Source organism: Labeo rohita, chromosome 12 (assembly GCF_022985175.1).
Source record: "Labeo rohita strain BAU-BD-2019 chromosome 12, IGBB_LRoh.1.0, whole genome shotgun sequence".
In the NCBI taxonomy this organism is placed as follows: domain Eukaryota; kingdom Metazoa; phylum Chordata; class Actinopteri; order Cypriniformes; family Cyprinidae; genus Labeo; species Labeo rohita.
This window is the reverse complement of record NC_066880.1, coordinates 24,972,693-24,997,269: the sequence shown is the minus strand read 5'-3', so window position 1 is coordinate 24,997,269 and position 24,577 is coordinate 24,972,693. Positions and strand designations below refer to the sequence as shown.

The following is a 24,577-nucleotide window of genomic DNA, read 5'->3' as shown; positions in this document are numbered from 1 at the left end:
ATTTAAGCAAAACGAGTTGTGAAAGCCATTTCATATTGACTTTAGATGTCCATTCATTGTGTAGGTTCACAATGCAAGACCCAAATGACCCTTCAAAACATTTTGTCCTGGTATGGACAAAATGGCATGAGTAAGAAACAATTGCATGGACTAATTTGCTGTGTCTGCATGTCATCAGTGGAGTGCATTTCAACTGTACTGGAAAAAGCGCTGTTACAAAGCACATTTCTCCGTTGACTATTGTGTTGATGACTATACACAAAAGCTACCGCCTGAACTGGCAGGATTCCACTCCGCTCTGCTTTTTACCCCCTGACTTCCCCTGATCCTAGTTTTATGCCTATGGACTTACCAAAAAGAGCACAACTGTTACGATTGACCCATTTTCTCCCGTTGTCTTCCTTCCTTCTTTATGCCCTTGCCTCCTTCTCCAGCCTGAAACAACAAAAGCTTAAAGTTAGAGACGACTCTAAAAGATGTATTATACATCACGGCATCTATAGGAATGTTATTCCCAATGCCCGTCCATGGAAACAAATGGAAAATGCTATAAATGAAAAAAACATTTAATTAGTGAGAGACCAATGTTCACTATTTTTTCAAAACCAATTAATTAGACCTTTCAGCCACATCAGCAGAAACACCTCCTGTGCACTCAGTCTCATTAAAGAAATTCTAGGTTAGTCAAGATACATTGTATTATTCTGAGAAAGTTAAGTTATGCTCATGGGTAAACAACACATTTTAAAATCATTTTTCAGTTTAATTTGTTGCAGGATGCAGCTTAAATTAAATCAGCATAGCTTCAGTTCCCATACAGAAAATCAATGGGCATCCGAATGGACTCCAGTTGTAACAGTTTAGCTCATTCAAGCTTTTCCCACACATTTTTAAAGTCTGCATGTGAAAAGAACAAAAGTTTGCGGCCACACGGCTAGAGGGAACACATATCAGTCCACAGATGTTCACTCAGTTTTTCATTAATAAAGCCACTTCAAACCAAAATCAGAACTTGGGTTACATTTCGAATACAGCAGGCTGTTCTAAAATGTTGTGCACACTGCAGGCCCACACTAGCTAGTCCAGCACAGCACACGAATCCAACCTCAGTGTGCTCTCTATGGGGCCCGGGGCCCCCTTCTTCCTCCTGCTCGGCCCTATTGGCCTGCTGGGAACGTTTTCCATGCTTTCTCCTGCCTTTATCCTCCACACCAGCTGTGCGACGGATCACTTTCCGGATGACCTAAGAGAAGGGGGTAAAGTCACGTCTCATGGCATTGGTTTATACGCACACCAGGGGCTGAAGGGAAGGGAAAAGATGTGCTCGGGGTGGGCATGGACATTACTTTTCTGGTGACTATGTTTCCATCTTCATCTGTGTACTGCTCCTCTGTCACAGTCTCAACAGGGATGTTTTTGGCCTGATCACCCTACAGAGTTAGGATGCATGATGAGACATTACAGATTTTTTACTTTTACTTTTTTACTTAAAGCTTTGATCACACACACACACAAGATTTATCAGGACATTTAGTGACTTGTAATTCCAATTTAATTTGACCAATAAAAAAGAAAAATAATGAGAGCTTTCATCAAATGTTTTTTTGGTTTGAGAGAAAGTTTTAAGCCAAACATGCTGATGACAGCAGCTGGATGCATTTAGTCATTCAAACAAACATATAAATGAACTGGTCAATCCAATTTAGCATGAGCTAAATGACTTCTGCGTCGTTCAAATAACATGCCAAAAACAAGTCAGTGTTTGTAAAATTTGGTTCAATCAAAACAAAATCTGTAAACTCCAGACACACAAAATGAGGTTTCATTATACAGCAAAATGTAATGCTAACATGAAGTGTTAGTAGCGCTGCTAACTATAGCAAGCATCTTTAATTAATCAAAGATAGGGGAAAGATAAAAAAAAAAAATAGAGGAGAATAAAATTAAAAGATGAAAGCAGTAAAACAGATCACGCTAGAAAAAACACTTCAGAAATCACAGCAACGTTTTTATGAAAAGTGGCAGTGTGCTACTTCATTCCTTCTTAGCACACAAACTAAAGCACACGCAACATCTGTAGCACACAATCCGACCCAAATCTACAAGAGTACCACTCATAGTACCTTTAGAATCACTCTTCGCCGATACACTCTGGTGGTGACAGTTTCTTCCTCATCAGAGCTGGATTCATTATCTCTACGAGCTTCCTGCTAGAGTCAGGTCAGCACATTACAGCAGTGCATGGGCCGTCAAACTCATATGTAGTGCTTCAGACCTTCAACTAATGTTCTTCAAGTCACAAATCTTCACTGATACCACTGATGGTTACTCAATGTTGATAATAGTTATCATATTTACATTCGCAATGTAAATCAATCTATAGCTTAGATAGCTATAAAAAAGCTACATTCTTTATCTGCTGAGGTATGATGCATTCAAAGATTAAATACAATACACATGTTCTTTTGTTATTATTCAATTTGCGTATTGTTAATCTTTGTTGCAGCTCGAAACTGGAGAAGACATGACTGCATTTGCAGTACACTGTAAACTTTAAATATTGCAACTTAAAAGAATTTGCTACCTGGCTGCCTTAAAATTTTAAGTTCAAAAAAGTTTAGTCAACTTGAAATGTTAAGTTGTACTAAGTGACAACTTAGATATTTGAGTTGATTCAACTTAAAATTTTAAGGCAGCTGGGTAACAAGCCCAGCTTTTAAGTTTAACAAACAGTAAACTCAAATATCTACGTTTTCACTTAGTTGAGTAAACTTATTTGAGTTGACTGAACTCTGAATTTTAAGGCAGCGGGGTAACAAATTATTTTAAGCTGATTTAACAAATTGTTTTTTTGTTTTGTTTTTACAGTGTAAATTACTATTGTGCAAAAGTTTTAGTGCAGTGGAACTTTATGGGCTTTCACACAGCATAGAACTTTTTAGGAATTAGCCAGCATGGTGGTTCCTAGAGATCCAATTTCCCCCTTGGGTCCATTCGCACCAGCAGTAGGAACTCTGAAGCAGCCGACAGTGATGTCTTTATTCGCGGCATTTACAAACGTCAACAACCGTGAATAGAGGTTGCCATGATTGGAGCTGTTATGTTGTGTGTCGTGGGATTCATGATAATGGAGAACGCACAAATTACACGACTGAAAGAGCACGAAACTCTGGCTAAACCTCTTATGACAACTTTCAGTGTTACATATCGTTGAGGCTGAGAAAAAACACAATGCTGCAGACAACAGGTACTGTCGTTATCGCTGTTTTGTATGGTTGTGGTGTAAATATTTTTACACAGCTTTTTAAAAATGCTGGGTAGCTGGTGTTTCGTATGCGTTTGGCCAATCACCATACACTTATGTCACTGGTAGTTCCTAAAGAACTCTTTTAGACCCTACTCTGAAGTAAAAGCTAATTTAGTTTCCCCCACTCTGTTGAAAAAACTGGTCATGAGCTAGTTTAAGCAGGTCATGTGCTGGTCCTAAGCTGGTCCTGAGCAGGAACTAGTTGCTAAGGACCAGCACATGACCAGCTAAGGACCAGCTTAAACCAGCAGCCATGCTTCAAAACTTACCTAATCAGCATATACAGTTTTTTTTCAACAAGGCAAATGGAGATCCTAGAACTAAATATGTTCCTAGTTCCTGCGGTGCGAACATGCCAAAAAGCAGGAACTTCCAACAATAGTGCTATTGTGCCAAAGCCCCTTTTCACAAAGGAAGAGCCCAAAAGAGATTGCTGACCACCTGGGCAGTGAACTTAGTTCTGAACAAGGGAGAAGATCAAGACCCCCTGAGCAATTTGAATACATACTTGGTTAAAAACGTCATCTATTTTAGAAAATCTGATTGATTCTGTTTTTAGGGTCTCTAAATTAAAAATGTTACCTGGACTTTAGGCTCGGAAATGTCCTCCTCCCTGTTGTTTGGTCCTCTATCCTCTAGAGCCTCACTGCTCACTTTGCCCTTTGGTTTGCTGGAAGACTCACTGGCGTCTGGTGACAGGCGAGCTTGGGCTTGGAGCTCTGGATGTTCCCCATTTTGCTTCTCAGTTTGCACTCCAGGTGTCGAGGACATTAGTTCTTGGCTGTGGAGGCATCCAAGTTTGAAATACATTACTTGATTGATACCTAACCTGCTGAGCTTGCAGAATAAAAATAGGCCTACAGTTTGTCGGTAGAGGTCACTGTTCTTACCTGGACTCTCTTTGTCCTTGCGTTTCAGTATCTAGTCCTTGGCCAGAAATTGCGGTCTTCCCATTGGCACCAGATGTCTCACTCTGCAGACCTGAAATTGAAGACATGTCGTTTTCTACCAGCTGCACTTGAGAGAGGATCGCTTGCAGCTTCTCCTCAGTCATCTCCTCATCCTCTGAGCCTTCCTCCAACTTAATGTTCTCCAAGAGAGACTTTATCTTCTCTTGGGTCATCTCTTCATCTTCTTCGTCAAACCCAGACTTGCCACTGTCTCCAGGAGCTTCGCTGGCTTCACAAATGAGAAGCTCTGGTTCCTTCTGCTCCTTTTCTGGACTTCTCAGGAAGACATCTGATTCTTTTGAAGTTCCCTCACTGGCATGTTGTTCAGAGGGGGCTGCTGATTCTTTGCTGACACCAAAGTCATCTTCAGCTGACCCAAAAGACTCTCGGCCTCCAATAGAGGTGTCCTCCGCCATAACAGTAGGCGGCTTGGCATCTGCAGACACTGGGCCACTAGTGGTTGGCAAGGACAGTTCACTGGGTCTAACAGGGGAACTAGAGGGGAACTTTAGCCTACCGTCCTCGCTAAAGAAATCATCCTGGCGCAGAGGGGTAGGGGGCTCATAGTTCAGCTCTGAGGGACTCTTGAGCTCCAGCTCAATGTTGTGGTAACCTGAGTGATACAACACAGTGAGATGGAGGCGAACACCACTAGTGCACAACACCACAGCAACAGATGTTATGACAGAGGCCTTTGAAAATGTCATGGAGGATCATGTTGATGTTAGGCTGGCATTCTGAATTTAATAAGCTTTAACTTTATTGCTTTAAAGGAATATTCTGGGTTATTTGCAGATTTTAGAGTAATCCCATATTAAATTCAAACATTTTCACTAAATTCAAGTTCTTTAGCAAAAATACAAGCTTTATATTTCAGCCTTAAAACCTTCTGACTCTCATTGTAGGTGGATTACTTAGGTTTGTTTTCACAAATGAAGGAAAAGTCTTTTTTTTGGCAGTTGAAAGGATAAGTTAACCCAGAATACTCCATTACAAATACTGTATACCATTAAGGTATGTAAAATACTGTATAGTATAATTAGTATGGTTATAGATATCTGATAGTGTACTTCACCATGTAATTTTCAAAGGCAGGTAATTTTAACACTAAATATAAAGTTCAGGAACAGTGGGGTCCTGACGTAAATGGAGGAAGATGGGTGATGATGATGAGGAAAAGGAAACAGACTGAGACTGCTTGGTCAACAGTTTAGGGATAGGAGATACAAATGATGTAGATGAAGTAGGGGTAGTAGAAACTGTCATGGACACCAGGTTACATAAAAATGGAGCAAGACAAGATATTGAAGATATTATGAGACTTATCAGGATGATGTTGTTATATGAAGATAAGAATGCAGTGTTAATAACAGAGCGAGTTACCATAGCATGAGTGAAGAGCTGTAGCAAGAGATAGCAACTATGCTAAACAGTGCTACCCCACTGTGCTTTGAAATGAGGCAAAAGTGTTGCTATGAAAGAAGTTGGTAGGCAGTGGAGAAGCAGCTGGTCTGGATTTGCAGCAGAAGCACTCTATCAGGAAGGTTCAGAGGATTCTGGGATACTGGAGGATCAGGCAGCTTGACAGCAAGCAGACATTCCATAGTAGCCAGAGCCATGCTATTGATTTTGCTTCCAAACTACTGAATTACTGTTAGCGCTACACAGAGAGAGACATAGGGCAATCATGCTGTAAAAGCAGGTTGGATACTATTATTATGTTTTCATGTATGTTCAATATCTCAGAAAGGATCAGAAAGTACAGTGAGAAAACAGTAGAGCACTATTGCCATTGCTAATAGCTAGAGTAGTTGGTATACTTTGGAGAGGATACTTTGTATACACATAAACATAATATTTATCTTAATACAGTTTGAGCCAAATCTTAAACCCATCAGACTGTCTTTTCCAAAGCATGTATCATCAGTTAATAATCTCAAAAGTCTGAAAGGTTTATACATAGTCGTTGGTAAAAACGGATCCCAATTGTGCGCCATGTAAATGTATTGTAAATTCCACTATTATTAAGATGGGGTTAAGTTTTGATTCAGCATTAGCATACTGTATGTTATATACTACAAAGATGCATGCTCTAATGCTTTCATACAAACATACAATCATAATAATTCAATATATATATGATCACACTGATCCCTGACTGGTCCAACACCAGGCTGGGAAAGAGCAGTGTTGTTAACTGGCGAATTTAACTGATTAGAAAAGATTGAGATTTAAACTTAAACTTGAGTTTAAGTTTATACTGGGTTTGAATTTAGAGCAATAAGTGTTTTGCCATGATGGTTCTATGAATCTACAGATTTGTAAGAGACATAGAAAAGTAGAGTTCAGGTAGATGGGGCTAAACTTTACCATCAGCCTGCTCCTGGGACACTGCGCTATCATCTGCAAAACATCTTGTGCCTGAAATGTTACCATAGTCAAATATCGGCCCTTCCAGCAATGTCACAATATCCAACCGATTGATCTTAGACAGGACTGCAGATAAGGCATCCGCTATAAGAAAAAAAATATAAAGATTGAACATATTAGCTGAACAATAAATTATGTCTTTAAAAATGATAAACAACATTATTTCTCTTACAGTGGCTGAGAATATGAAGTCTGTCCCTGCCCAAACCCCACCCACCTTTCTCCTCTCCGTATGATTTACCCTTATTCAGAAAATGTGTAGTCCACAGGCACACTTACTTGTAGCGTTTTTACCATCTCGGCTAACCCATTTCTTTAAAAGCATGAAACTCTGAGCTGTCAATGAGTTGGGGTTTTCCACACGGATTTGATTTATCTCATCAACCGAAAATTCCATTTCCCTGGCCAGCTCTGCAACACATTAAAAATAGATTAACAACTCCTCTGTCTTTACCACTCCCCCGTACACATGTGCGCAGTACTGCAGTGACTGCAGATGGCACACCCTACTGATCATTGCAGCATCGATGCTTTGAGAAACAACAACATATAAGGCAAAGCCATATGTGCACGACAACAGTAATAATAAAAAGTAGCATTTTGGGGTAAAAATTTGACACATCACTTTCACAGATTACATTATTACAGAAATATAAGCATATAGGGTATATTTGTGCTAAGGTGTAATGCAAAACTTTGTCCTCTAGGTGGTGTAATTTCTTACCAGTCCAGCTCAGTCCAAGATGATCCGCCACAATAGCCATACGTACATCTGTTCTTTCACAGGGGCTCTGAGGGCCTGAGAGCAGAAGATGGAAGGTCATTAAAACTTCAAAAACATCATATTCAGAGAAGTTAGAACAGTAATAAATCAGAATACCCTTTTCTGATCAAGTAAAGGTAATTAAAAGTTTGGGGGAGGTTTTTGCATATTAAGCTACAACAAAGTGAGTATATATCCAAATAGTAGGTTAGGGAATGTTGATCAGAAAAGAGTTTTATCAAACATATTTTGATATAGTCAGTTAACTTGTTAGTGGTTTTAAGAGGTTAGATTTGTGAAGAATGCATCTAATCATTCTAGTTGGAAATGTTTAAACCCTCTGACAGTATAACCTTACCTGAAACACAACAAATGAATCACAAAGAAGACACAATTCAAATGTCTCTACAGCTACAGCATAGGGTCAAATGTGAATTCACAGTATCAAATGAAACTGAACATGCGGCATCTTTGATTGTGTCTGCGTGGGCTCACGAGATCTACAGTCTTCCTTAGCACCTTACGAAAACTAGGAACCAATAAAATTGGCCAGCAACCCACTCACACTGACATGCTACAGTAAAACTGACTATCCATAGAAAGAGATCTGAAAACAGGTTTGGAGACCAGTACACAAGTACACAAAGAGAGAGAAAATGACAAATGACAGAGATGACATCTACAGTCAGGTCACACCACAGGCAATCACAACGGCTCATGCAACTAAGATCATACAAGTGGAAAGTTTTACAAACTAGGCTCGATCTCCACGCCGGGGGCCACTTGAGGCCCAGCACCCTGACTGCCTTCACCTCCATCAGTCCTCCTACTCCTCCTCCTCCTGTCTCTGCCGGACTGCTCAACCTGTGATCTCACGTCTCTAGCAGACCTGGATGTACTGGATGGTTGCGATGCTTCTGATAAAGATGTGTTCCTTGATGTGCTGCTTTCTTCATCCTTATCATGTGCCTGCATCTTTTTCTCTTCACTGGAAAGGCAGTCCACAAGCTTTACTGCACTACCAGGTTTTGAATGACTACTAGACCTTTTGCCAACCTCACGTTTGTTGCCTGATCTACTAACTGGAACAGTTTTTGATTTTTTGTTGATGGTTACCAGTTTGGTTGGCTGTGCTTTACCTATCTGTTTGGCCACTGTGGTGGTCCTACATTTCCCCACTGATGAGGAACTAACAGTTTTGACCTTCATCATTGGGATTCTAGATTTAGGCTTCACATCTGGGAATGGATCTAATCGATTCCTGGCTACTGGTCTAATCTTTTGAACTAATCTCGTAGATGTTAGATCTTTTTTACACCCTAGTGGTGGATGAGGTGCTCTCACTGGCAATCTAGACCTTGGTGGCTTTCTTGTAATGTCTTTGCATTGGTAGACTACGTCATTATTCTCTGTACTGCCATCCCTGAAAGTACCAGTGTCCTTTCTGACTGAATCTTCAGATGGGTTCATTACTTGAACTAAGCAAAGATCAGACATTAACAGCTGTTTGGTTTCAAGCAAGCAATGTGTTCCAGCATTTAAGGCCTCAAGATTATCATTGTTACTGCAGTTTCTGGAATTACTGGAAGTTGTCTGGAGGTATGTTTGTGACTCTGTCCTCGACGAGTCTGTCCTTTGATTGTACGTGCTTGTTCTATAGGTTTCTGGTCCTACTTGATGTGCAGTCTCTGGTGTTTGACCTTGAGAACTATCCCAGTCTACACAAACAAAATCCCTCCTCTCAGTGTTGGAAGATTTGGGTCCTATCTTAAAAGAAGAACATAAAGAGCTGACTTCTGAATAGGGGGGAGGCTCCATGTCATGAGATGTGTCAGACTGGTCAGTGCATATCTGAATGATATTGTATGACATAACCGTGTTGTCCTCCATCTTAACTTGTGCTCTCTGAACTATCTGTGGATTTGAGGTGACTACATTTGGTTTTCTGACCCCATCCCCTATCCTCCCTCCAAATGTATGCTCACCGATCTGAAAAAATTGCAGCCTCTCTTCAACAAAATCCCGCTTGCTCATGTCAATCGCACCACTGCGGGTCATCTCAAACATCTTCCCTTCGTGGAAGGGGAAAGGGTTTGGCTCGCTAGTTGGTGTGCTTTCGTCAGTTGGAGTTCTTGCAGGAGTTGTGTCAGGGGTTGTTGCTGTAGACCGGTCATCTACTGCTAGCCCAAATGGCTTGGGCTCATCGTCTTTAACTTCTAGCATCCACTACTTCGTCTTCTCCTCCCCTGCTTGACCAAGGATCAAAGCCTTTTGTTGCAACAGTTTTAAACGGAGTATTAAACTCCTCATCTAGCTTGTAACTAAAGTAAGTCTCTGACAATCCTTGATCAGATTGTTTTCCATCCTTTTCACTGTCCTTTCCATTCTTTCTGTTTGAGGCGTCAGTCTTAGCTTTGGTCTTTTTGCAGTCCTCAGCTGGTGATTCTTCTTGAATTACTTCAAGTTTACTTTGGCAACGGTCACTTGGTCTAGTCATATTATCTGGGGCCCAAAGATCCTTTCTGTTTTCATTGGGAAATCCAAAAGGTTTGACAATAGGTTCACTCAAGCCATCATCCTCATCTTGAAGTTCGTATCCATCCAGAGAGTCAATCTCAGTGGCATCGGTGTCATGAGAGAACTCTGCAGTTGTCGCTATTGAGCAGTCTGTGATGGACTGATCATTGCCATTTTGTTCATAATCATAATCTTCTGCTTTTCCATTACCATTTGCCCCTGGTTCTTTATCATTCCCATTCTTGTCATGTTTTTTTGATGGGCTTTTCGTCAAATCTTTGTCCTCGTCAATCTTAAAGGTATATTTCTTTATTGGAATAGGTTTAAAGACCGATTCCTCCTCACTTGAATCACTATCATTAGCTCCTGGGGGCACAGGAGATGGAGGCTGGACTCTTATTATAGGTTCGGCAAGAAGATGTTTATCATGCTCCTCTTGGAGATTTACTTCCATCATTTCAGTCTCAGCCTCTGAGGAAGGAGTCGACCCTTTTTTCTCAGGCTGTGAGGAATCAGAATCCAAAGGTGGTGGAGGAGGGAACTCTATATATGCAACTCTTTTGTCTTTTGCCTCATGCCCAATTTCCTGTTTACCATTGTCTCCTTTTTCTGGACCAGATTCTTTCAAAGGAGTAGCTCTGATTTGTTCGCTATCTTCTGACTCCTCTGAAACCTCAGCTATTGGGCTTGCAATACCTGGCATAAATGTGATAAATGGATCGGGGGTTCTTGAGGTGAGATCATAGCTGACCTCTTCTGAGCTCGGTGTCTCTGGAGTCATAGGACTTTTGCCAGAGCTATCGATAAAAGAGAACTGTTCTAAAGTGTCGTCATCTGGGCTGCCTTGAGGAGATGTGGGCTGTTTCTGTTTAACTGCATAAATTGTTCGAGTTTCTGAGCCAGCCATCTTTTTGAAAGTTCCATTGGTTCCTCCTCCTCCCATATCTTTGTCAGACTGTTTCCCTACTTGAACACTTACATAGACTGGTAAAGTTTTAAGCCCTTTAAAACTTTCTCTTGTTGTAACCGTGGATATTTTTTCAACCGAACTAGTGTCAGTTGTTGTTCTACTTTCAACAGAGACGTCTTCAGACTTTTTTGTTACAGCTTCCTCTCTCTGTAACTCTGAACGGCCCTGAACCCTTGGTTTGGTCAGGGTAGGTATGTGCGTTGGGCTCTTTTCAGATAATTTAGTTAATGTGTCTTGGCTTGCCTTCTTTGACTGACTATTATCTGAGGAACCAGGTAATGTTCTTACAGGAATATGAGATTCTGTCTTTTTCTTCAGGGTCTTCATCTGAAAGTCATTCCTACTGATATTATCAATAGACAAGGAAGCTGTTTGAACGGTCTCATTTTTAATGTCACTTTTTAAATGCTGCTCTTTAATATCATTAATTACACTATGCCTGTCTGCAATATTTTCATCTTTCAAATCTTGAGAGTGAGCTTTAGTAGAGCTCTCTTGAGTTTTCTCAAAAAGTAAGGCTCTTTTTACAACAGTATCTGATGTGGCAGACATTTCAGGTAAACATTTTTCACTCCATTGCTTTGAGACAACAGTACTACTGCTACTGTGAGGGGCTACTTTACTTTTATCAGTTTCTGTTAGTTTTCTAGGAGGTGGGTGTCCTTGATCTGTGGAATCAGCTTTTGAGGGTTTTGAACCAGCGATAAACTGATATACTGGTAATTTACTTTCAGGTAGTTTTTTAACTGGTTGTATTGACTGTGTTAGTGGCCCATTCTGATCCTGTTTCTGTGCTTCTATTTCAAACTTTTGTCGAACAGAACTCACTCTAGAAGTCTTAACTGGGATTGGGGGGGGCTGCATCAACTGTCTTTGCCTGCTTAGGATCATCCTGCTGTTTTGGCTTGTCCTCACTGAACTGTGACAGCATATGCCTTTCGGGACTGCTTGGCAGACTTGCACTTTTCCTTTCGTTTGCACTGCCAAACATCTTCTGTCTGCCTTTGTCCCATTCCTCGGCTGCACTCTTCTGCTTTTTCTCAGGGCTGCTGCAAGCTGAGCTCGGCCCTGACTGCGTCTCTCGTGACAATCTTGTTGGTTTCTTTTTTTCAGGAGACTTGAGCTCATCGTTTAACTTTTCAGTCTTGTCCCTAAAAAACTGTGAAACCTCACTCAGTTTCTCCTCAGCCTCTTTAATGGTCCGATCTACCCTATCTTCATATATGAGTTTTTCTCTATTCCTGTCCTGTCTATCCTGAGTGAATCTCATCCAGACTGCATGTTTAGGGCTACCGGGTTCTGTGGTATAATGTAGTACTGTTACTTTGTCATATTGCTCATCTTGTGGAGGATATTTACCTGATTTTTCTGATGCATCCCTTGCTGACCTTAATTTGGACTCCTTCCTGGGGCCAGCTACTTTTTCTCCATATACGCCTTCTGCCCCTTGTACCTCAGTGGCTACGCTATGTGCCTGGTCTGCCACTGAGTCCTCAGTATCAGAATGTGATATGTCTAATTTTTCTGAGAGCAACATTTTCTCAGCAAACCTGTATGACTCCCCTCTCAATTCAGATAACTCATCGTCATGATACTCAATAGAATGCTGACTTAGAAGTTTTAAAGCTTTATATGACTCATCTGCAATAAGCTGAGCTGAACTGGGACGAGACTCTTCCTCTTGAGAAACAGGCGTATTGACTCTAGATGTGTCTAAGAAGGATGGCAGTGATTCCTCAGCATTAAGTTCCTCCTCATCTTGAAGAACCTCATAATCGCCATCAACCCTTTCAACAAGCTCCTTGAGACCTCGGTCACTCTTGCATATAAACTCTGGATGCTTTTTAGTCTCTCTGATTATAACTTCTGTCGGGTCACTTGTGTTGCCCTTTTCTATGTGCACCTCTATAATTCTCTCAACTTTGGGTTTTTTGTCCTTTTCGAGGAACCGTGGGGACAGCTCATCTCCTTTAATGGCATCTTGGCCAGCTTTGTGCTCAAATAAACCAGCAAATTCTTTGGAAGGGTCCCTTCCAGACTGAAAAGCTTTCATTAAGTCTCGGACTGACATTGTTTCATCGATTCTGTCAGAGCCAACATCTTTCAGCTGAGGTTTGTGGTAGACCATTCGAGTTGTAGTGGTGATATGAGTTTCTTCTTTGACGCATGCCAGTTCCTCAGAGCTGACTTTCATCTGCAAGGCCTTTACCTTATCTTTGATCGAGCTAACGACTGGCTCAGGCTCAACCGGAGGCTTCAAAGCCGCTGCCTCATCCATTAGTGGCTCACAGACCTCCTCAGGATGTTCATAGCTCCTGATGACGTGAACAACCTCAGTTCTGGTTTCTGTTATGACAGGGGGAATAGGCACATCTGTGAAGGGGGGCTTGGGCCCTGTGCTCTCTGCACTTTGAGGAGCTGATGGGGTCTTTTCACTTCTGGTTTCAAAACCACTATCTGAGAGGGGACTCTTGTCTTGTTCATGGGAAAAGTCATCAGGAGATTCCAGGATAGCATCTGTGCCGCCACTATAGGAGTCAGCTAATTTACTCAAGTCTTTCTCTGAGGGAGAGGTCCGCATACCTGTGGGTGGCATTTTGAGCTTGTGCTCTGGTTTTATAGTACGCTTCTGTTTTTCCTCCCCTTCCTTCCTTATTTCATCATATCTGCTCTTTACATCAGCTATTTTTGAAAGGGAACTGGCACCAAGATCATTCATTAAGTAATCAACCACTTTAGCTAAATTAAGATCTTTGTCTGGCACTGACTGTGGCCCAACAGGAAGGGTTGGTTCAAATGTTGGCAGGGAACGCAGGGCACTCTGTCTTGCCTCCTCAATTTCATCTTTGGAGAACTCTTCCCATTCATCCTCTGAGGCCCTGTCTTTACTTGCGCTTTTGGCTTCACTCAGGACATCTTTTGTGAGAATTTCACTAACTTTGACAAGGTCCTCTTTAACTTTCTCAACCAAACTGAAAGGCTCTTCATCCTCCATCTTGGATTCTTTAGAAACATGCGAGTGGAAGCTTTTGGCTGTGGATGAGGATGAGTCCGTTTGTAAGATTGCAGTCATTCTTATCAGATCTTCTTTCATATCTGCTACGTCCTTAAGAATCTCTTGACTGGATGTCAGTGTGGGTGCGGCAGCTGCTTTGAGGACTGTTGGGGAAATAAAAAGTGAGGGTTTTGAGGGTTTAATTCGTGACGTAGAGGACTGTGCTTGGGTGTGTGTCTGAGGTGTGATTGTTATTTTTTCTGGGAGTTTCTTGCCCTGGGGTTCAGGGAGCACATTGACCACGGAGAATACTGGAACAGACATGGAAATGGATGACACTGATGTGGTGGTGGTGGCTGGTGATCTAAGGGTATCGTAAACAGAACTTGATAAGTTTGATCTCAAAGGTGAAGATACAGATTTTAGCGCACTATAGCTTGACGTTGACCCAGCAGTAAGTGTTCTCTCAGCCTCACTGAAGACTGCACCAACACTGGCCGTAGCTGCTTGCGTTGTGGCCTGTATCCGTTCTTGTAAGCTGTAAGCCCCTCCTGTGAACAGACGGGAAGATGTAGTGGAGGACGAGGGGTATTTTATCGGTGAAATGGATCCGTTTAACAGGACTGTTTCAGTACTGGATATTGTAGGCTTAGCTGATGAAGAAAGCGATGACAGAATTGTACCCCTAGCTGCATCTGTGGTTGTTTTAATAGAGGACAAGCTTGTTATGTTTCGAATGGGAAAGGACACTGCTATATTTGTGGGGGCCAGGGTGGATTTGAATGATAAAGACATGTATGTATTTGTGGTAGACTTTATAGAATCAGCTTGCGTCGCTGTGGAGAAAGTTCTGTCTAGCATGGATCCAGGTGATGAAATCAAGTTAGCTCTTGAGGACAATGAAGCAGCGAGCCCCTTAATGGACACTGGATCTGTGCTGGTTTTACCCGGCGAAGACAGGAGGCTGGAGGAAATTTGAACTTGGTTTTGGGGTTGTTGAACCACAGTCTTTATTGGAGATGACATAGATCTGTATGTTCTAATGGGTGATGCTACATCGCTAACTGATTTTGCAGGGGAAGCATTTGATGTTCCTAGGGTGGACTTGATTGGAGAAGCAGAGGAAATGGACCACACGGACTTTAGTGGCGAAGCAGATGGCGTGTTGGAAGGTGAACTGGAGAGGGAACCCAGTCCACATTTTGTTTGCCCAGGGATGGTAATAGGAGCAGTCGACCATGCCTGGTAAGATCTTGTTGAAAAGACAGGTTTGTGAGCGTAACCAGCAGGCAGTGTTCTTGTTGTACTTCGTTCAACTGTTTCTTTAAACAGACAAATGAAAATCGAACATAAAAGCAACAAAAAATGGTGGAAAAACAGAGAGACCAGAAGGAAAATTGGTCAGTGGTGATTGTCTTATAAGGAGTAGAACAGCAGTTTTATGACGTGAAATGGAACTGAAGATGAGGATGATGCCAAAATAAAGACGATCCAAAAGAGATTCGTCGCCCACAAAGGGTTCACAAAACAATAATGAACAAAGCACACACGCAAAAGGTATGACAAAAACGATGAACCACAAAACTTAAAATGGCAAGACAAATGCACAGGACCAGAGTAAAACAATTTCACTTTTGACTTTTGATGTGCTAAATTTTCCTGTGACTGACTACCTTCATTTGCTACAGTGCCTTTTATCTGTTTGGTTTAGGGAAAAAAAAAAAAAAAAACAGATCCTTCCCCAATTCGTGTAACAGACGACTCCAAAACAAAAAGCATCCTTGTTCCTATGCTACAGCATAACATGATGAATGCAGGCTAAATAACTAATATTAAAAGTTCGTAATATCGCGCACATCATGCAGATCTGAGTAACCTTAGTGACAGGCAAATCAGTGCAAACTGTGAAAGTACCCGAGAGAATCTACCTGTGAGTCTTCATGCATTTCCGTCAAAAATGCATTAAATAATTCTGCACAATCACAAAGCCAAAAGGAGCAAGACTGGTTGTAAACAGGAAAAAAGTAAAAAAGTAAATGATTTTTTTTTTACTTTGATGCCATAGTGCATAAGGTTTGCATTAATAAGTCACTCAAAGTAAAATGTTATGGATGTTACAAAATATTATTCTTGCTAGTGTGGGTAAAAATGAACAAATAGGGTAAACAATATCTCATAAGCACAGGGCAAGCACGGCACACCAACTGAAATATCAAATTTTACATGCAAACTAAAGTTTACAAAAACAAATGAAAAACAAGCATGTGGACTCTGTTCATGTATGGTAAGAATGTGCAGATAAAACAATGTTTATGCCAGTTAATATATCATAGATGGTCACAGTAAGTCACATGTTAGCTTTAATCACTCCCAAGAATTTGGTTCTTAATATAAGTTCATACATTAGTGAAAACATCAAACTCACTCGTTCCAGGCTCGGTCAGATAGCTGTAGCGCTTACGTAAGGCTAGAGATGCAAAGGTATGACGTCGTTCTGGCTTTTCAGTCTGTAACAACAACAAGAAGAATCCTATCAGTTCTCCCATTATCAACCCTACTTAAAGTTCAGCTAAATCTCTTTTTTGTTCTTTCCTTCTGAAGAGGCATTACGACTATACTATAGACTTTTAAAAATTTCTTTATATTACTGTACTCTTTAAATTGGGTTGGCCTGTATAGTTTCTATTCGCATCAAAGGAAATCAATGCTACATTGATTTCCTTTAATTTATTCTAAAGGCCATAGACAAAAAGAATAATTATGACCGTCTGGGTCAGTGAGATCAAAGGCGCCGATGACCAGTACTTTGTTACGCAATATAAACATGTTATTTTTTCCTATAAATTAAACTTGATATGCTTTGATATGTGATCCACCTAAGTCTAAGCAAACAGTACTTGGTGCATGGATGAGTAAAAAAAAATCAGCTTGCAGAAAGTTGCAGCAGCATGCAGTTTATGTACTGTATGTGTACCCAAGTTAAAGCCGTCTTAAACGAACAAATAACCCAAAGCTAAAGCAACTAGCACACCACATGGAAATGAGGGGACAGCACTAGTACCTCTTCCTCAGGATCTGAATCCACATCCTTTTGGTTCCCAAGATGCATTGCAGAAACAGAGGGGATTACGTAATGAAGAGCAGGGGGAAAGAAACATCAGGATGTGAAAAAGGCGATTGAGAGCACAAGTAAAAGTTACCGCGAAGCCACAGTGAAGAAACATAAAGGGGTAAAACATAAAAAGAAAAACAAAGCACAGAGCCACAACCACAGAAGCTGTTGAAATAAGCACAAGCCTGTGCACCTTCAGCCAAAGCAAGATCCAAATCAAAAGTGTGATTTGGGTCAGCCACAACAACAACAACTTGAAAGAAGCTTGAAACAGATAAAAGACACACTCAGGCAGTTTGAGCCAAGTTCGACCTTTAATGACTAGGAACACTGCTCTATCTTTCCTGAGTATGAAGATGGCATGATATGACGCAGATGATCATAGTTCAGCCTTACCTTCTTGAATCCTGGCAGTGTGATGTTTAAATTACAAATAGCAGTCTGAGCCAGACCCTTGGAAGTTTTGGGCTCTCTGAGGAAGGACAGACGGCCACACGGCTCTTGACTGCTGTCTCTGACCTGCAGAAGACAAACAAATGTTACTGCTAACGAATTAGTCTTTAGGTCAGACTTATCCAGATTTGCTGGATCACAGCTTGTAGAAAACCACAGAGCAGCCCATCTGATTTAAATAAGTACAAGGTTGAAAATGTGGAAATCGTTGGAAGAAAAGATGATCTACCTTCACACAGAACGGGAGTCTGTTTTCTTTGAAAGCATAGAAGTTAAAAACCAGCTGCTGTCCGGCTTTGGTCAGAGGGGCCAAATTGCCATAGCAGTCCACGTAGATGGGCTTCCCTTCCAGCACCTTTAAAAAAGCCAGCCGTGTCACGCAAACCACATTTTTATTAAATATATAATTAGCATTGAATGTAATACAATACATCAGAATCTAGTGATACACATGCAAAAATAATGCACCTCAATGTCTTTGCTTCTGGCCACCTCCTCAAAGTTCTCCTGCTGTTCCAGGGTTTTGTCTACTTTATCGTCTGTCATGCAGAAGCACCGCAGGCTGGACTCCACAGGGTCATTCATTTTAGCAAACACTACAAACTTGGCCATGTAAGGCACACAGATGAGCTCCCTGTAGAGCTGCGTTGCCAAACCTACAGTCTCTGGGATCTGATGGCAGTCTGCAAGCCAAAACCTGGACACAAATTTAACATAAACAAGCTGAAAATGTGAGATTTTGATAATACACTTTAAAGGATTAGTTCACTTCCAGAATAAAAGTTCTTGGTAATTCGCTCACCCCCATATCATCCAAGATGTTCATGTCTTTCTTTCTTCAGTTGAAGGAATAACGCTTTTGAGTAAAACATTCCAGGATATAGTGGACTTTAATGGTGGAGAACGGGTTGAAGGTCCAAATTGCAGTTTCAATGGAGCTTCAAAGGGCTCTGCATGATCCCAGCCATGGAAAAAGAGTTTTCTCTGGTAAAATGATCAGTCATTTTCCATAAAAATGAGAATTTAGGGCCGTGTACTTCGGTTCAAAAAGGTAGGGTAGGGTGAAAAACTCTGTCTCATTTTCTCGTCCAACTTCAAAATCGTTGTTTATTGTAAAGGGTGTTTGACTTTCTTCGCACGTTTGCTTTGTAAACACTGGGTTGGTACTTCCGCCTACATCACTCAAGCATGATTACATAATGTGTGAGGACGAGCTAGTGCAAGATGAGTATTTGTGGTTAAAAAGTATATACATTTTATTTTTTTTAGAAAATGACCAATCATTTTGCTAAATAAGATCCTTATTCTGCAGCAGGGATCGTTTAGAGCCATTTGAAGCTGCACTGAAACTGCAGTTTGGGCCTTCAAACCATTGGCCACCATTAAAGTCCACTACATGGAGAAAAATCCTGTAATGTGTTCCTCAGAAAACTTAATTTCTTTTCGACCGAAGAAAGAAAGATATTTTCCAAAATTTTTATTTTGGAAGTTACCTAATCCTGTAATATTTTCTAGAATTAGAGATATTGAAAATTGATTAAAGCAGGTAAGAGAATCTGAAAAGAAAAGTTTATAAGTTGTTCTTGTACCTGGCAGACACGTTTGTGGTGAAGGACACACAGTCATTCATAAAAGTAAGAGGTGTAGTGCCAGTGATGTCCTCCCACTGAGCTGGCGATGTGCCACCTGTCATGAGATGCTTCATTAAAATGATTTGTACATTTTCTGAAAAAATTGTAAGTGCTCTTGCCTGTCTACAATTCACCTCCTCAAGAAGACAAACAGAGATGCACCAGTTGACTGGCCATCAATCTGCTGTTTTTGTTTTGTGCAGGTATGTTTTATGTAAGTTAATTTCACAAAGCTAAATTTAGACCATTTTGTTTGTGTTTTAAATCTTAAAAAAAATCTACCATTTATTGGTAGTAAACAATTAATCAACAACAGCTGCTCATTCTACATGTATATAGCATCTTTGTTTGAACCTTCTAGTGTCAAATGGCTACAGATATTTCTGGTTAAGGCCAGTTTGGCCTGTAATAGTGCAAATAAATATCTTGTCCTTGTACTCTTTTATTCTTTGTTGACTCATGCATAAAAAAAACTGTAGTTGGTATTGGAATTGGCCTATTTGCTTGCAAAAAATCTAAATTGTCCAGTGAGACAGGACAGTAAGTTATCTATATAGTTATTGTTCTTGGTGTGAACAGCCTTTTGGCTAACCCTAATTATCAGCAATAATATCTGTTTAATGATGTCTACAAGCCAATCCTACCAGTTATACTGCAGAGCAGGCGTAGACTTGGTGTTGGGTCTCCTTTGTAGCCATTCACCACGCCTTCTCCAGAGAGCGGAGGCACGGGTATGATCATGGTAATGGGCTTATGGAACTTCCTCCTGCGAGGCTCTACTGTCACTATTGGGCTGAAGGTGGCACGATTTCCTATGATCTTCTTCACAGCATCATCTGGAACAGGCTGAGCCTGTTAAGAGAAAGCAAGAACATTTAAGTGACACATCTACACAATGAGCTTTATTAAAGTGTGCAATTTTTGACTGATAGCATCAGCAAATGGGAAAATCATGTCTGTTTTCCCACATAATCGTCTTCTGTACAGATTTTCCAAAACACAAATGAAGAAGAAACTGAAACAATAGATGATTCCACTTGTAATCTAACAGGATCATCAGACATAAAAAAAAAACATCAAAAGTGTGTAACGTTATGGAATAAAATGTCAAATGTAAAGGTAATAATGACTGTCAGGCTTTGGGGTGTTGATCGATTCCATCTACATTTTGATTATCATTATGAATCCAATTCATAAAACAAAATATATACAAAAATAATAGCTTAATAAGGACATAGTAGTATACTTAAATTTATACTTAATATATACTTAACTACTGATTTAAAGTTCACTTAAAGAAAACTTATGAGTATACAGTATTAAAGTAGTAAACAACTAAACTAATAGTTTACTGAGACTATACTTCAAAATTTACCAAAAAATGCTACAAGTATTTAATTAGTAAACTATCAGTATATCTATAAGTTCAGTTTTAGTATAGTTGCAGTACAAACTAAAAACTTAGATGTAAACTAGTTGTGTTCTCAAAGTTTACCACTTTTATACTTGAAGAATATTCTTATATACTAGAAAGTGGGCCAGTTTAATCCCAAGGGGTACTAAAATAGTACACTTACTATTAGTACACTGATATTTGTATACTTACTACATAAAGTATACTTAATATATACTTGAACTTTACTTAAGTATACTTAATAAAATAAACTTGAAGTATACTACTTTTTGGAAAGGGAATATTTTGATAGGGGGGTGCTACACTTTTCAAAGGAATCAACCTACAAATGGCTTACACTACACTTAAAAATTGACCTTTTTTGCAGTGATGCCTTAAAAGAACCATTTTCCTTCATAAAAGACTTTACAGCATAAAAAACCTTTTTTATTTAAAGCTAAAGAACCTTTTTCAGCTATAAAGAACCTTTTTGTGAAATTGCAAGGTTTTATGGATGTTAAAGGATGTTAATTACACAAAAAATGGAAATTTGGAATTATTTAAACTGTTATTTACCTGCAGTCCAACTCTGATCTTCTTGGTGAGCGCACCCTCAGGGAATGAGGCCTGGACCTGAGGGACTGTCATGCTGGACAGGACCCCTCCATCTGGACCCATCTGGTTACTCTCCTGCTTGATCCGTGATACCACCGCAAAGTATTGTGGGAAGTCCTTGGTGATGATCCGGCAGATACGCTTCTTTTCCAGCTCTGCTGTACTTTCAAGCTCTGTAGAGTACATAAGTATTAGGTAAGTCTGATTTTAGGAAGTAAGTTTGATTTTATTTAAATTACATATTTTACAGGAGCAAACATAAAAACTAGGAAATGTGAGTGATGTTTGCCTACGGAAAAGCTGGCATCATGACAAATGTGCATGCATTGGTGAATGTGTTGCTATGTGATTATAATAATTGTGCAATTAATTTTAACATGTTTTTGTATGTCATATGCTCTCTAAATTGTATTGTTCCTAAATATATACACATTATAAGAGATATTGGCCATCCTGCAATCTAGATATTGTCATCACCACTGAAAAACTCACATCCGTCGAGCAGTAATCAACACTCACTAGAGGCTTGTCTGAATCTCATCGTGTACCTGTAAGGTCAGTAACAGTGCAGATTTAATAGCTGTCATTTTACCTTCCTCCATGCCATTGAGGAGCTCACTGAGGTCTTCAGATTTGCTGTCATAATGATGCTCTTTCCAGGTCTCACCGTTTTCGCTCCTGAGCATAATGAGCTCTCGCTCTTTCCCCCTCATGGAGCCGAAATGAGGGATCTCCACAATCACAGGGCTGTGAAAACACATCGCAGGCCTTTATCAGTGGAACCTCTTAGACTAATAAATGCAAGAGACAACGAGACACACAAATGCTGATGATGACTTTAGTAAATGGTGATGACGAACATTCATGGAACATTAGTGCAAAAGAGGGGCACTTGGCAAATGCATCTGATATTAATACAGTTAAACACCACTGGTTCCTATTCTGAACCCAAGGGAACAGATGCAGAAATGATTAAATCAATGGTTTAGTTTAGCATATATATTTTTTTCTTTTTTTACCAAGCGTCACTGCTTCATGCTTTGAAATTAAATCTTTCAAACACCAAGAAAGATGCAAAACAAAGATGCACTGCACAAGATCCTATACTTAAACAGTATCTGTCTTTATTTTCAGTCAAATATATTCAAATATTGAGTACATTTTTTTTTATTAAACTCTTGTTTTGAGTGACAGTGTTGGTGAGGTAACATACAACAGACGATCTTGTTTTAAGAACAAGACAAGGCTTGATAAAGGAAATTTGTAAATTTGGCACAGAAATGCCAGTTTGAAACAAGCAAAACACCTAAATATAGTAAAACAACCCTAAAATGAACCAAAACAACTGCCAGTGGGGTAAAGATTATTTTAATAGCATAACAGTCAAAAATGCTTATAAAATGACCAAAACAATTTTAGTGCAGCTTTAGAAATTCAGAAACAAAACAATACATTCTGTGCTCTTATTTCAAGCATTAAATCTAGTAATATATTCTTATTTCAGAGTCAGAGTGCAATGAGTGCAATGATTCTTGTATAATTTAATTGGTAGAACATAGTGCTAATAATGCTAGGGTCAAGGGTTTAATTCCCAGGAAACACATGTACTGACAGAATGTATACCCTGAATGCACTTCAGGCCAAATAAGTACATTGAAGTTAATTGTTTTTAGATTATAAGTACAAGTACCATCAAAAAATCTTATTTTAAGAATTTGGTTCTCAATTTAAGGTTAGTCTGTATGTTGTTTTTCTCACTGAAGAAGCAAACAGCATATCCCATTGGCAGGTTCTTCTACTTTAGGAAGGTCTTGCTATATTTTCTATTTAAGTGAGAGTTCTGAGTGTTTCAAGTTGGGCATTTCTTGCAGTCTGGGGCATAACCAATAACTAATAACATAACTATTACTAAGAATTTGTTAATGAAACCATTACAAATTACAAGCAACCTCTTCTGGCCAGTACATAAGAGGCCCTATACTAATATGGAGCAATTAAAGGGATAGTTCACCCCAAAATTAAACCCTCATGTCATTCCAAACCCGTTAGACCTGCGTTCATCTTTAGAACACAAATATAATTTTTTTAATAAAATCCAAGAGCTTTCTGACCCTGCATAGACAGCAATACAACTGACACGTTCAAGGCCCAGAAAGGTCGTAAGGGCATCGTTAAAATAGTTCATGTGACATCACTGGTTCAACCATCGGAAAGCTCTCAGATTTCATCAAAAACATCTTAATTTGTGTTGCGAAGATGAACGAAGGTCTTATGGGTTTGGAACGACATGAGGATGAGTAATCAATGACAGAATTTTCACTTTTGTGTGAACTATCCCTTTAAATCAAATAGCTAATGTTACACAATGTAAGAAAACAGTAACATCAGACAAACATGGAATCATGGAAGAAAACATTTAATGTGTCGACAGAGAAGGTACCATGGAAAATTTCATGCCTGAAGGCCCAGACTCAGACCCAGTAGAACTGTGAGTTAAACAGGGCACATTAGACGCTAAACAGCCTAATCCCAATACAAGCTCAAGAATATTCTGTGACCGACCCTACCTTTAAATGAACACTGATACCTTCTCTACAACTAAAAGGTTAAATGAAACTCTCTCTTAGCGTAAAAACACAGGGCTAAGGCAGCAGCCATGACTGCAGACACTCATGCTCACCAAGCACTGCATAACCAGCCCAGACAGCCAGTATGAGTCACTTTCAGCGATGTGTACATTCACCGAAAGCTCAAAGGAAAAGGTGTGATGAACGTAAAGGAGGAAACAAAGGAAACATCAGCTATGGCGTCAATAACAGTAGTAGTTGAAATCAACATGAAGTGCTGTGACTCCACTAAGCACACACTCCTACCCAGAAAATTTTGTTCCTCGTGGCCCGAGCTGCAGGATTCGGCTAATGTAGCTCTCGCCCTCGCTAAGAGGGGGGAGTTTTCGAGGTAGATGGAGTTTACTGAATTATATCCATGCAGCATTTAGAGGAACAAAAAGGAGGAACAACTTGTCATTCCTGCAGGATGGGAGACTAGCCCTAGCATTGTAATGTTCCGGTGAGCTATAGCTCACCCTGTTCCAAGTACAGCAGCTTGTTCCAAAACCTAGTGAGCTTTCTTGCATCTACTATGCATCCAAAATGACATGAGTGAGTTATTTGGCACACTCATACGCAACTACTCATATACAAAGAGCACACAGGAGACTTGACTAATAACTGATTTCAGCAGGTTTTGCCATTAGCATGCTGTAAATCTAACAGCGTTATATTTTAATAAACATAGACATATATAAACACACAAACAATGGGTGAACAGTAGATTTTAATTTAGATTAGACTGTTTTTATTGAGTCTTTCAATACTGAATGAATTTTCTCTAGCTTTGTCCACCATCTCACAGTGTACTCTGGGGTTGCATTCTTCATGA

General features: G+C 40.0%; 1 protein-coding gene across 1 annotated transcript in view; it reads right to left on the bottom strand.

The window, feature by feature from the left end:
- The window catches only part of ank3b (ankyrin 3b), a 120,998-nt gene that overhangs the window by 3,574 nt on the left and 92,847 nt on the right, over positions 1–24,577 (bottom strand). Inside the window, 21 exon segments of the mRNA XM_051124506.1 lie at positions 353–435; positions 1,106–1,243; positions 1,347–1,430; positions 2,124–2,210; positions 3,890–4,088; positions 4,198–4,870; positions 6,628–6,771; positions 6,967–7,098; positions 7,412–7,486; positions 9,436–9,662; positions 9,664–11,777; positions 11,779–15,254; positions 16,358–16,439; positions 16,994–17,020; positions 17,441–17,563; positions 17,727–17,852; positions 17,966–18,194; positions 19,087–19,183; positions 19,773–19,980; positions 21,098–21,309; positions 21,729–21,883. Of these exon segments, the coding sequence (XP_050980463.1) occupies positions 370–435; positions 1,106–1,243; positions 1,347–1,430; positions 2,124–2,210; positions 3,890–4,088; positions 4,198–4,870; positions 6,628–6,771; positions 6,967–7,098; positions 7,412–7,486; positions 9,436–9,662; positions 9,664–11,777; positions 11,779–15,254; positions 16,358–16,439; positions 16,994–17,020; positions 17,441–17,563; positions 17,727–17,852; positions 17,966–18,194; positions 19,087–19,183; positions 19,773–19,980; positions 21,098–21,309; positions 21,729–21,883 (8,674 nt within the window). The 3' untranslated portion in view covers positions 353–369.